Source organism: Engraulis encrasicolus, chromosome 10, assembly GCF_034702125.1.
Source record: "Engraulis encrasicolus isolate BLACKSEA-1 chromosome 10, IST_EnEncr_1.0, whole genome shotgun sequence".
Lineage (NCBI taxonomy): Eukaryota > Metazoa > Chordata > Actinopteri > Clupeiformes > Engraulidae > Engraulis > Engraulis encrasicolus.
The window spans coordinates 3,141,588-3,155,136 of record NC_085866.1 but is presented as its reverse complement, the minus strand read 5'-3'; the positions used below and the strand labels follow the sequence as shown (position 1 = coordinate 3,155,136).

Sequence of the window (13,549 nt, the reverse complement as noted above, 5' to 3'; positions counted from 1 at the left end):
TGAGTGCTATGAGACCATCTTGCGGCTAACTGGCTCAATGTTAACTGTTAGCTTGGAGATAAAATGTGCACTGCCATAACTAGAAAATTTGGAAGTTGGAAGTACAGGAGAAAGGTAAGAGCCTATTATTTAACTCAAGGGGATGTGTAAAATAAGCTTATTTCCAAAAATGGGACAGTATCACTTTAATTCCGAGGTGGCGGCTCATTGCCAGGCTGTGCCGTCCTAGTGGCGCAACACATTCAGTGTTGCTGCTAGTCAGGTCAAGAGCAATGCAAGTACTTTCTGAGTTCCCAAGAAATCGGGAACTCCTCCGACTTTTTAAGGGAGCAAACAACCATTAGCAAACCAAGGGAGGCGGGTCAACCATGGCGTTTGGGAAATGTTAATTGTTATGCTCTTGGTCAGACCAAGTCTCGAAGAGATATGAAAGTCGATGATAAACAGGCTAGGTGGCTCAGAACTCCGGCGATATGCACAACACGGAGACGGAGTTGCCTACGCCAAGCCATTAACTTTAACCATCCACAGGTATCTTAGCTGGTAATTATAAGTGGAGATGGAGCCTATTACTCTACCTAAATACAATATCTTGTGTTTTTACAGGATACAATTTATATGTTGGAGAAAATTGTGGAGAACCCAAAAAGGCGAGTGTTTTAACCATATCCAAACTGAGTTTCGTGAACATATCACCATCACTCTTGCAATACGTCAGCTCTGCTGGAATTATACTGCATGTCCTTGTCACACTTTTAATATTTAATACTGTTTTGCTCCAACATTACAGTCAGGACAGTGCATTGCCTGCCGTCGTACTAAGATGCTTCACAGAGGCCCTGCCTGAAAACAGGTACTAAGTTATGAGATATTACTGTTCTTGTTTTTCAGACCTTTCTATACAGCAGAGTTTTAATAGCCATTTCAGGAGTCATTGTTAAGAATTGAAGAGTTTATTTGCAAAACGGTGTATCTACATTTTGTAGAATGTTGGGAAATTGACATTCTTTATTGGGCATTGCATTGCATTGCAAGATGCATTTTATATAGGTTGAAAAAGTATGTTCTCAAAATATCTGAACGGCAAGAATTCACACATAGGTGATGGGACCTCTGATCAGTCATTTTCAATAATAAAATGCAAAAGTCAAAAATGGTAGATACACCGTTTTGCAAATAAACTCTTCAATTGTTCCCAACTTTTCTCTTTAAAGGTTCAACAGGCTTCTGCACAAGCACAAGTTTGAAGAAGCAGAGCAGTTTGCCATCACCTTTGGACTGGACGTAGAGGTAAGCCGAAGTCACAAGTATGGATGGCGAAAATTGAAAAAACTCCGGCTACTGAGACTCATTAACCTGTGGTTAACCGGTTAATCGGTAATCTTAAATTATACAACGTTCGCATGCCTGATATGCACAGCACTGATTTTTTTTTTTTCAATTTTATTTTTCACATAAGCCTTTTTTTTGCTGCGCAGACAGGACCTGCCATGTCCAGCCACTATTGCCAGTGTAAAATGCTGAATTATCGTACTAAAGCCTCAAAATTATCATTTTAGGGGGGCTTTTGGGGAGGAAATTATTATTATAATTATTATTATTATAACAACCGGTTAACCGGTGGCAGAAAATTTTAACCAGTTAAAGTTAATCCGGTCGACTATCGGTTAAATGGTTACCGGTTAACATCCCTAGTCACACGTGAGGAATGCGTTTCTTGAAACCATAGTTGCTAACTAAACTATGCTAGCTACTTTGTTGGTTGCAGTGCAGTTCCCCATTGGCAGCTACTCAAGTTGCTAACTGGCTAACAACTAAGGCTTTTGAGAAACCCAACCCTGGAAATTAATGCTTCACTAACTTGAAGAAATGTCCATATCTCTCCCCTGTTCAGACAATAAGAAATCACAATAATAAAGTTGAATGTCTACACACTTGCTCCATTTTGCTTTTTCATTTGTTCTTCGCAGTAAAAGTTTCCAAGCTATTTACTTCTCATCAGAAGAAGAAAAACTAAAAAAGTAAAATGGGAGCAAGTGTGTGGACATTCAAACTCCAAACTTTATTTCCATAGTTGTCTTGAACCCTTTTGTCCTACACCTGCAGTTTGGATGCGCTCACCTCTTCCTCTTTACTAAATATTTGAATGGAATAAATGCAAGAAAACTCAAAATAGTTTAACCTTACAAGTCAAGTCAAGTTGGTTTTATTGTCAATTTCTTTACATGCACTGGTCATACAAAGAATTTGAAATTACGTTTCTTGCTTTCCCATGCAGACATAGACTAATGAAGGTAAGGACATAGACAGTATAGACATAGACAGTACTCATACATTACTTACCTTGACTCTTAACTTTAAGATATAAAAATGTTTGATATTTAAAGTTTCATTACAGGTTTTTATTCTTTTTTTTTTTAAGTAATTAGAAAGCTAGCTGTTCCTTGTATCAAGTGGCTCATTGATGATGTTTTCCTCTTTCAGCTTGTGTACAAGGTGAAGCTGGACACTATTAGTGGGAAGCTGGACTGCTATTCCTATGGCCAGCAGGACCAGAGTAGATGGGCGGAGCTAATCGAGGACGCCAAGGCCAGCTTGGTCAAGATTACGGTAATCATCATCATCACCCGTATTACCATCTTGCATTTGAAAATTGATGCTACGTGACTGTCTAGATCAGTGGTTCTCAACCTTTTTGAACAAACGCCCCCCTTGACCACATCATACGTTAGTCCAACACTCCCTTGACATCATCATAAGCAGCCCAACACTCCCTTGACCACATCATAAGCACCCCAACGCTCCCTTGACCTCATCATAAGCACCCCAACACTCCCTTGACATCATCATAAGGCCCCCCGTTTGATCTCATCATAAGCCTTCCAACCCCTTAAGAAATAAAATGGCCTAATGCCCCTTAACCCTTTGATGAGTACCATCACAAATATGTGATTAGAATTTTGTCCAAATTTTGAGTTCTCATTATGATGTCATAAGGACGTTGCAACATTTTTAACACAGACTTCTATGGGAGCTGTAGAGTGTTCAAGTGAAATTCTGGAAGAACCTGGGGAAAGTCCTTACTCTTCTTAATGGCAATTGAGCACCCCCCCGCCCCTCTCAACTGCATCCTTCTCAATGCCCCTTAGGGCCCCCTAACAGTCCCTTGGGGAGGCTGTAGATCCCCAGTTGAGAAACACTACTCTAGACCAGTGATTCTCAAACTTTTTCAGACCGAGGACCACTTCGTCCCCCCAAATATGTCCAGGGACCACCTGTCAACTGAATTCACTGTTGACAGGTGCTAATTTGACACTGCTAATTTCGATGCAGATCACTTACTTTTTATTCACATTTACAAGCCTGTCTTATTGTGGTGAAAATAATACTTCAGTTTTGTTTAGCTTTGTGATTATTGCAAATATAGCCTACTGCTAGCTTGTTTTGTAAAAGTAGAAATCCCCTCACGGACCACCTGAGCTCTATGGCGGACCACCAGTGGTCCCCGGACCACACTTTGAGAACCACTGTTCTAGACTGACCCTGATGCAAAGTTTATGAAGAAGACATTATGCATATATAATGGCTAAAGCAGGGGTGGGGAACCTTTTTCATTCGAAGGGCCACTTCAAATTCATCCGAAGGCCGTAAAAGTCCTCCGAGGGCCGTATTATCAACACAAACCAGGATTTCACCCTGCACTTTAGGCCTATATTGAAAGTAGCTACCTTTAAAACAGTCCCCACCCTTCTCTATGACCCCTGAATATAAGTTAATTGTATTACAAATGTAATTTCTAATATTCCTTTACAAAATATGTCATATTTCATGTGAAGCTGCACAACATTAAAATCATATCGGGGGCCGGATAAAATGACCTCAAGGGCCGCAAACGGCCCTCGAGACAGAGGTTCCCCACCCCTGGGCTAAAGTAAAGTAATGGATCAGTTTGTACTTTGTTTTGCGTAGGATGAGCAGTACGTGGTGCAGTACTGTCTGACGGCCCTGTGGCCCACGATGGATGCAGCGGAGGAGATGCTGAGCTACGCAGCCACCCGATTCCCCTGCGCAGAGATCCAGATGGCCCTCGCCAAGCTGGCCACCTTCTGCAGCATATACGGCCTGGACAACTTCAAGTAAGCACATCATGTAATGTCTTCCTCAGTAGTACTATGGCCTGGACAACTTCAAGTAAGCCGGTTGGGTAGCTAGCTTCCCAAGTAATATGTAAATATGCTGATTCATTGCCATGTTAGGTGTGACTTGACTTTCTGCTGTAGCAATTTAAAGTGATACTGTCCCATTTTTGGAAATAAGCCCACATTACACCTCCCCTTGAGTTAAATAATTGAGTTTTACCTTTTGTCCTGTACTTTCAACCATTCTCTGAGTAGGCAGTGCAAATTTGACCTCCATGCTAGCAGTTAACATTGAGTCCTATGAGACCAGCTGGCGGTTAACTGGTCTCATAGGGTACTATAGTGCAGTACCACCCAGGGAAGTGGCGACTCTGTTTCCCATTACAATCTCTCCGAGAGCAGGAGGAGTGAGCCAATCAGACACGCATTTCCACGAGAGCAGGAGGAGTGAGCCAATCAGAGACGCCTTTCCACGAGAAACCCGGAACACCCTCTCGTTACTCCACAAGCCACCTTGCTAGCTTGCAAAAACGGCTTGAAACAAAGCAAACAGAACGTTTTTTAAAACAGGACCAAAGCGTAACACATTCAATAACAATGGGGAACACGGCAATGTTAATGAAATGAAGTTGAGAGGACATCTTTAATGGCTGTATTATAAATGCCATTCCCATGTTGTTTCATGTGGTGTTTGTCATTTGAAGGGGAGCTCTGTGGATTGAGTTCCTGAACAGCGATGACTACCTGAAGTACATCTTTGAGCTGCTGAGGTCTGGGAACATCAGTGGAGCACAACACCTGTGGCTCAGACATGAGGTAGAGTACTGAGGTCTGGGAACATCAGTGGAGCACAACACCTGTGGCTCAGACATGAGGTACAGTACAGTGCAGTGCAGCACAGTACGGCAAGGCAGTCTTGTAGGAAGACAGCCACGCATTCACTGTTTTATTACTACATTTGATTAAATGAAATGCAATTACTACATTGCATTGCTTTTTTTTTTTTTTAATTGTTTATTTATTAAGATGTTCTCATTAATACAACAGAAACTGGAAACAAAGAGACAAAAACAGAAACAAAAGACAAACAAACAAAAACAAAAGCACAAGTAAAAGTGCATTCATTGTACATACAGTACATAGGACAGGGAAGATCAAGGTTAATTCAAATGTCCAGACCGGGCAATGGGTCCACGTGTCTTATGAAAGGGTCCTATGTTTTCTGAAACGACTGGAGGGAGGCATTTAGTGTACCTCTTATTTTTTCCAGTTACATTGCATTACTATATTGTCAGCTTAGGCCAGGTGTGGGTTTACCGCACGCTGCTTGGCTTCACAGTTTTTGAGAGTCTTTTGCCTGCAGCGTCATCAGTTTTGCTGGTAACGCTGAAGGCGATGCTCAATCTTGATCTCGAGTCTATGGAAAAGTAGTGGTCTCTAGTCTCTCCTAAAGCAGCAGTGTCTTGTTTGCAGGGTGAGTTTGTGCAGCAGTTTGACGAGGACATGCTGAACTGCCTGCTGAGCTGTATCCCCCTCGCCATCCCCTCCAGCCAGCTCTGCCAGTGGTTCAAGGCCGTCATCGTGCCCTTCGTCTGGAAGGTCATCCCTGAGGAGCAGGTAACGTAATGTGTATACACCATAGGGGTGTAAATCACAACTTCAAATACTAATCGATATCGAATCATATCGTCACGGAAGAGTTCAGATGCAAAACCCCCTAACTGCCTTTTCAGAAAATAATCTTAATTCATTTTCATTTAATACAAAGCTATCCAAATTGCATTTTTTTATTTATGTAATATAACTATTTATATGTATTATCAAGTACATGAACCAACAACGGGGTTCTCTAAAAATATAGAAGTGCAGGTCTTCAGAAATGAAGTTAGGGGGTTTTGCATCTGAACTCTTCATTTACACCCCTAGTCAGGGCTCTAAACTAGCACCAGCCAACTGGCCAAATGCTGGTGGAATTTCAGTTTGGCTTATAGAAAAGACCAACAACTTACTAGCTTACTAGCACTTTGTGTGTGTGAGATTAACATCTACAAGCCATTTCCGCTGGTGATGAAAAATGTTGATTTAGGGCCCTGCCCCTAGTATACACCACTGGTCGTCTTACAGCCCATGGCCATGCATGAATTTGGATGTGCGTGCTCTCCAAAACGCTACATGCATGAACCTGTGTCACTGTAGGGCTGGGCGGTTATGGAAAAAATGTGCATCACGGTTTTATTGATGAAAATTGATATCACGGTTTTCTGCACGTTTTTTTTTTTTTTTTTTTTTTTGTTTTTTTTGATAAGCGGCCATTTTCCCCCACATCTCAATGTTCCTGAAGAAAAGACTGAAATTAAATTTAAAAATGAAATAAAATCCTGAATTTTACTGAATCTCTTTTAATCACTTTTGGGGAATAAAAACAAAAAAAACCCTTCTCATCAGAAAGTGAACCTTGTGTGGTGAAAACCGTTATCACGTTTTTTTAACTGTATACCGCCCAGCCCTATGTCACTGTTCAAGCGAAAAACCTTGTGTGTCCACTCCAGTGTTTCCCACCAAAGACCAAATAGAAACTTTAAGAATTGATTTAACTTTTAAACATAAGGATCATCATACATCTATGTTCTTCACAGAAAATCTTGGCAAGATGGTTGGAGCAAAGGGCCCGGACTTTGGAACTGACAGAAAAGGTAACGACATACGTTTGGGGATGAGTGTCTGTTCACTGTGCCAGGATTATAGCCCATGTTCATGTACAACACACACACACACACACACACACACTTTGTTTATATTTTGAGGAGGCAAAACAGAAAGAATTTTACTCTTGATACACCTATTATGAGATGTAATAAAATTAGTGGTGGGCCGTTATCGGCGTTAACGTGCTGCGATAATGTGAGACTCTTGTCGTGCGATAAAGAAAATATCGCACGTTAATCTATTCTCAAAATATAGGTTTGGAGTTTGGGTATGCACGTCACCATAGCGTTTAATTGACAGACGCTTTCAGACTGCGCTCCAGTCGCTTCTCCTCTCTCCACCTGTTGTTTCAGCAGACCTACTAAATATGAAGTGTTTGCATGCTGAAAACATTAATCCCTCTGCCGTGGTAGTTGTTGTTTGAGTGCTTTTTCATAAGTGGTAGACTAAAGAGACGTTATTGTTTGAGGTGAAGCATAGAGAGACATTATTGTGTGTGAGTAGCTACCAGCCCGACATAGCCTACATTTCCTCATGCATTGCATAGAATACATAAACAACTTCCAGAAATCTTGCCTGTGCTATAATTGCAAAACATTCCGTGTGATAGTCCTATGCAATTTGAAGATTGTCAAACTGAAACTGTCAATATCTACTCTCGCTGAATGTTTGTGTTGCAATCGCGCACATTTGCGATTCAGTGAGATATTCTCATGTCCGACGGTAATAAAGCTTGCGGTTGTCGCGCTTGACTTTTTTTTTGCAAACTGAATTCATGTCGAGTTGTAACTCATCTGGCATTCTAACTCTGAGAACAACTGTCAAATCGCTGTGTGCCAGTGCTGTAGGTTTTAGATGAGGGCCGCTGTGACAACTACGCGCAGAGCTCCTCCCTCTCTTAAAGGAGCCGCTGCTCCTTTTAACAGTCAGTGGCAGATATCTCTCTCTCTCTCTCTCTCTCTCTCTCTCTCTCTCTCTCTCTCTCTCTCTCTCTCTCTCTCTCTCTCTCTCTGCCCATTAGAAATGCTGCATTGTTGAGGTAATTTTGTTTAAAATTAAATGTTTGATAGATTTATCTGTATTTGCCTCTACAACTTATAGCGCTGTTCATTTTGAAATTTCAGTATCTTATAACTGTAAATGCTTCCTAACATATTGGACACACTTTACACATATTGCTGTAATTTTTTCATCAAGTATCAACATGACCATTTTTTGAAGATGAGCTGCATTTTGGAAAAAAAAGATGAGCTCTGGTCTAATGCGCCATCTGTCTTAAGAAACCCCAAGGTTTTTTCGGCATTATTTCGCTATCGTGCCTATTCTGAATGAGCCATTTTGATATAGATTAATCTAGATTAATCTAGATTAATTTCATAATTACAGTGAGATTAATCTAGATTAAAAAAATTAATCTATGCCCACCCCTAAATAAAATACTTCTTGGATCTAAGTCTGAATTTGTGTTTTTGGTGTTTATGGTTATGTGTATGTGTATGTTTGTGTTTGTGTAGAGTGACTGGCCCCATAATGGCCTGAGGCTGGCTGAGCTCGGCCTTCCCTCCTTCATGTCCCCGCCCCTGGTGAGTTTGAGTTATATGTTTTAGATTGGATTCAGTGTACTGAAGTAGCTATACAGGTATAGCTATACTAACTAGGGTTGCACCGATACCATTTTTTGGCCCCGATACGATACCTGATACTCGACTGTGCAGTANCGGCCGATACTGATACCATACCGATACTACTCTGGTTAAAATGTATATACAGTATATAGGCGTTATGAAGAGCTGCATATACTACTACATGGATGTAACATCATTGCTATCATGGCTTTGTTAGGCTGCTGCCTACCTTTGTGAAACAGGAAAAAGACTAATACTGTACAAAGTGAATCCAGTATACTTTTTAAAATACCTCTGATATCGAAATATAATATAAAAAGTTCAAGGCTGCGTTGAAGTGTCATACAAGCACCTGTAAATGGTATCGGTGCCCTATTTGTTGGTACTCGCCGATACCGATACCACCATTTTAGTGGTACTGGTATCGGTATCGGTGCAAAACTAATACTAACATTATATACATTTGGCTGTCTTTACCAAAACCCAATGTCACTTAATGATTACAATGTTGACTTTTTATGACCATAAGACATTTATGACATTAAGCCTGTCACGATATACGATAAGTCAATAAATCGGACGATAACTTTTTACAAGAACGATCACTTTTCTGGCCCCGATAAGTAACGATAAGTTATTTGCGTGATGTTTTGTTTTCCCTCTCTCCCTTTCTCTACCGTAGCCGTGAGACTACTGATGGCGCGTTATAGGCCAACGCAGCGCAATGACTCTTAAATGTTGGTGTAATATTAAGTTTCAGTGCAGTTCTGGTTGGAAAAAAGTGCATTGATCTGGCTACTTGCGTCTTTGAAATAGAACGCTGGTGTTCCCGCGCGTCGCTTATAAGCCTCGACAAAGAATCAGCGCTAGAGACTAGGAGCGCAATATTCTTCCAGTCTCAGTAAGCACATCTGCAACGTTCCTCAGAGAGGGGAATGAACAGCTCCAACACGGAGGCAAATGTTCATTTTGAAACATGCGCAGCAACCCAATATCCACGACGAAGACGTGTTTGTGCAAACATGCAATAGTGGTGCAGTCGCGACAAACTTGCTCTGAGGCTGTTATTTTAAACCTCGCCGAGTTTCCACTATTATTTCAATGCGCCTCCTACCCCGACGTTCGTTGTCTGTTCTTTTTGTGATTTTCGCTATATTCCTTGTTTATTTAGACCTAACAATATGAGTAGGCAGACCGCAAGCAAATCATGAAGATAAGATTTGTCGATTTAAATCTGTCACACCAGGAGAATGTGAACGGTTGAGCGCGCTACAGGGGAAACAGAGGCATGGCGACTCATAACTCATAAGAATCAATGTATGGGCGTTCATAAAGGACTTTAAAGTGCGCAGAATTGCCACTTGTAACAGTCGAGGGTATGAGAGAGAGAGAGAGAGAGAGAGAGAGAGGGAGAGAGAGAGAGCTGGAACTTGTGCATCTGTTCATGCTCTTTTGCTTTTTGCTGATGTTGAAATGCCTTTAACAGGGCTGATTTGGGTTTTGACTGACAATTAGCTAGTAGCAACGTGCATTTGTTTGAAATAAGCTGTCTAAGTAGTAATTTGTGAATTAACAATACCCTACCAGTAGGTTATTTTACATCACACCATGGATAAGCCTATAAGCCATTCAGTGTGCTTGAGAAAGATAAATAACAGAAAATGTTGAAGAAAGACTATATAAAACTTACCTTAATAATAAATACAAAAAAGCCTATTTAGAGCCTATTGTGCTCCATGAGGATGTATTTAAAAACATATATATATCCCCCGCCGTGATGCTTTAAAAATGTGAAGGGGTGTAGTCACATTTTTATTGCATTTTTACGTCATTATATTGTTTGACACATTTCTTCTTGGAGCAGGCGTCAATCTTAATTATTTAAACCTCTGAGTCTGCTGGCCCAAATGTTACATTCAATGTTTCAAGAAGGAGGCCGCACCTTGCATAGCAGTGTTTTTTTATTGCACATTATATTGTTTGAAAATGGCGAGAGAGACAATATTATCGATTATCGCAATAATTTCTTGTTATCGTTATCGTCTGGCAAAAAATGTTATCGTGACAGGCCTATATGACATTGACATTGTGATTATGACTCATTCATGACTGTCATGACACCGTTATGACACTGTTGAGATACTTGTCATAGCATGCAGGGATTAAAGTTTTCCGTCACTACGACGGATTTCCGTCAACTGGATTTTCGTTTGGACGGATTTCCGTCCGTATAATTTATGTCAATTAATTTACAATTTTTACTTTCCAACTGAACACAAATCGAGAGCACTCCTGGTCATGAGAAGGTGACGAGAGGTGTGTTTGGTGTACGGATTTAGTTATACACTCCATCACTGGTGTGATAGGCCTACAATTCACTCATCAATAGTTTTGAGCCATCCCCGTTCTTTCAAAAAAAAAAAAAGAAGTACAGCACGAGCGGTCAACAATTCGGTGGCGGCGCAGCGCGAGAGATTAAAAAAACAAACAAATAGCCAACATTGTTGCTGATGGCAGAAAAGAAAATACGTGTAATACTATGTCTTTAAATTGCAATGACAATCGTTAAACGAGTTGGACTGAGATTCCAATATGGGCTAATAATGCATATGCATGGAATGCATAGCTGGAAGAAGGTAGGACACGTTTCCATTATCGTTGCACCTGCCGGGGCAGATTGTTAGAATAAAAAAAGAATAGTTTACTTCGACTGCGCATGATGTCTTTTTCATGAAGGGTTTGCCTTTTAAGCATTGTGGCTTTTACTAACATTATTCATAGACCCAATGGGACGGCTATCTTTGGCAGCTAGGATACCACGCGTTTCATCCTCAAAGTTTAGCGCGTTTGACTGGCTGCGTAAAAGGGCTATGATAGAACTAGCTCTAGTTGTCTTTCTGACAACGGATACTTAAATGACTCATCTGTAATCATAGCAGATTAACTTTGTTGTTGCCGATATATATTCAAGAAATAAGTTAAAAATGGGTTGCATTTTACAGGAGTCACTGTTGCTATCCCAGGCAGAGCCAATATTTTATGCCACGTCTTGTTCTGGGAAGCAGTGTTCTGATGGGTGGACACATATGGTCGATAAATGCCGTTTCGATGTTTGTTTCACTTCCAAGGCTTGTTGTAGGCTATTGTGTGATGCTATTTTTATAGTTTGGAATAGTGTGCAGCAACAGTTGTGTGTGTGCTTGTTTTTGAGTGGCTCAACGTCTGTGCCCATCTTCTCGGACTATGCGTGTCGTTTGAGTTCAGTTATTTGCGCACTGCGCACTCAGGGCTGATGGGTGGGCGATTTGCCTTGATTCGAGTGGAAAGTTGCGCGACAAGCGTGGGAAAGTGTGTTACTTTTGTTAAACGATAGACGTCTGACTGTGACTTTGTCGTGTCTGCGTGCGTCGTGTCAGCTTGTATGAGAGAACACTAGTGCGTGCAGGAAGCGGGAACGTTTTTTATATCAATGGTAAGCGTGTGCCTGGCACCGCACATCGAGAGGCAAAAAAGTAGCCATAGGTTTTCAAAACGGTAGAACACAGAGGCAGACTACCGCATCCTTTTTGTAAACGTCAACAAGTTGTTTGTAACAGGATGAATAGTGAAAAAGGGTGAAAAACATACAAATAAGTTATAACCAACAACTAGTTTTCTCCCTCTGATTGCTATGACCAGACCGTGCATTGTTTTATAAATGTCAGAAATACAACTGCAAGCAATGCGCACCAGTGCTTTCACCAGAACAGTGTTAATGGGATCACTGTATCAACGCATTGCAATTCCAAGTCAATAATTCTGTGAGATCAGCTACCATTTTGAAGCAACACTCATTGTGAATCCAATCTGCATAATGTTGTGAACAATTCATAAATAATGGGTAGAAATAAGAGGAAATAACCAAAACATGCCCCAAATTGCAGTTCAGTGTTTGCAGTCTGATATAGTATCCATCATTCCTCCATTCTCGGCCAGTTCTAGTCAATCTGGTGGCCTAGGCCTGCCCCCTTTCCCTCTTTCCCTTTTTTGTATTTAGAAATTGGCATCTGTAAACATAGCATTGTAGGCCTACATCTGATTGAGCACATCTGATCTAGTACCTACAGGTACATTCATATTGAGTGTATACAGACCTACTTAGTGTATAATGAATATTCATTGTTAATGTGAAGTGTAAAGTTTTATGTTGGTTGAAGTTCTGATTTTGTGGCAGTTTTTGGTATTACTGGCACCCTCAAGACATAGGCCTATTCTGCTCTAGGCGACTGCCCTGTCTGCCTATGTCTAGCGCTGGCTCTGACACCATTCCTTGCGTAAAACCAGTGTATGTTTCGTTACGAGGGCAGAGCCTGGCTACATTGGTTTTCGTAGGGTTACGGAGTGATACTCGATCGGGTACCTAACCGGTAAAAAAGTTCAGTCAGATGACTTTTTTTTGCTTTAATCCCTGAGCATGCGTATGACGCCATCGTCAAGTTAAGTGAAACCTTCTGTTGTGTCCAGCAGGAGGGCAGTGGTCTGGAGGGAGCTCTTTAACTATTATTTAATAAACTTGACTTCCTTCCTTCCTTCCTTCCTTCCTCTGCTGTGTCCAGGAGGAGGGCAGTGGTACGGAGGCCGTAGAGCAGCTGAAGGTCCTGGTGGTGAGCCTGCGCGACCTCTGTGACCTCTACGTCAAGTACAACTGCAAGCTCACGCTGTCTGAGTTTGAGATGGTACGTGGTGCCTTATTTTACTGAACATGATGGATTTCTGGAAGATGAAGGGGTGTCTAGACCCATGGGGGATCTAGTGCATAACCATGGCCAGGTTGATGCACAGGCTAGATATGGCTGCTGCATAGTGGCCCACACCTACCAGGGGGCCACTGATTGGCCAAAAGTGAAAAAAATGCAGAACTGTGACGCCATGCAATATTGAAAAATGTATCTGTACATTTGTGCATCTGTAAATGTCAGTAAAGTTCTTAGACATGTTATCCTTAATTCCTTGCTCATAATTAAGACACTGTCTATGTAAATTTGTCGCAGAATTTGCCCTCTGGTGGGGCCGTCAGCAACCTGTAGCTTAGGGGCCCAG

The 13,549-nt window shown here is 41.3% G+C and overlaps 1 protein-coding gene across 1 annotated transcript in view; it reads left to right on the top strand.

Annotated features, from left to right (window-relative positions):
* kntc1 (kinetochore associated 1) overlaps window positions 1-13,549 on the top strand; it is a 75,872-nt gene that overhangs the window by 10,150 nt on the left and 52,173 nt on the right. Inside the window, exons 13-22 of the mRNA XM_063207767.1 lie at window positions 607-656; window positions 791-853; window positions 1,215-1,290; window positions 2,485-2,610; window positions 3,970-4,136; window positions 4,844-4,955; window positions 5,613-5,756; window positions 6,776-6,832; window positions 8,360-8,428; window positions 13,066-13,185. Coding sequence (XP_063063837.1) covers window positions 607-656; window positions 791-853; window positions 1,215-1,290; window positions 2,485-2,610; window positions 3,970-4,136; window positions 4,844-4,955; window positions 5,613-5,756; window positions 6,776-6,832; window positions 8,360-8,428; window positions 13,066-13,185 — 984 coding nt within the window. The remainder of the gene's footprint in view (window positions 1-606; window positions 657-790; window positions 854-1,214; window positions 1,291-2,484; window positions 2,611-3,969; window positions 4,137-4,843; window positions 4,956-5,612; window positions 5,757-6,775; window positions 6,833-8,359; window positions 8,429-13,065; window positions 13,186-13,549) is intronic.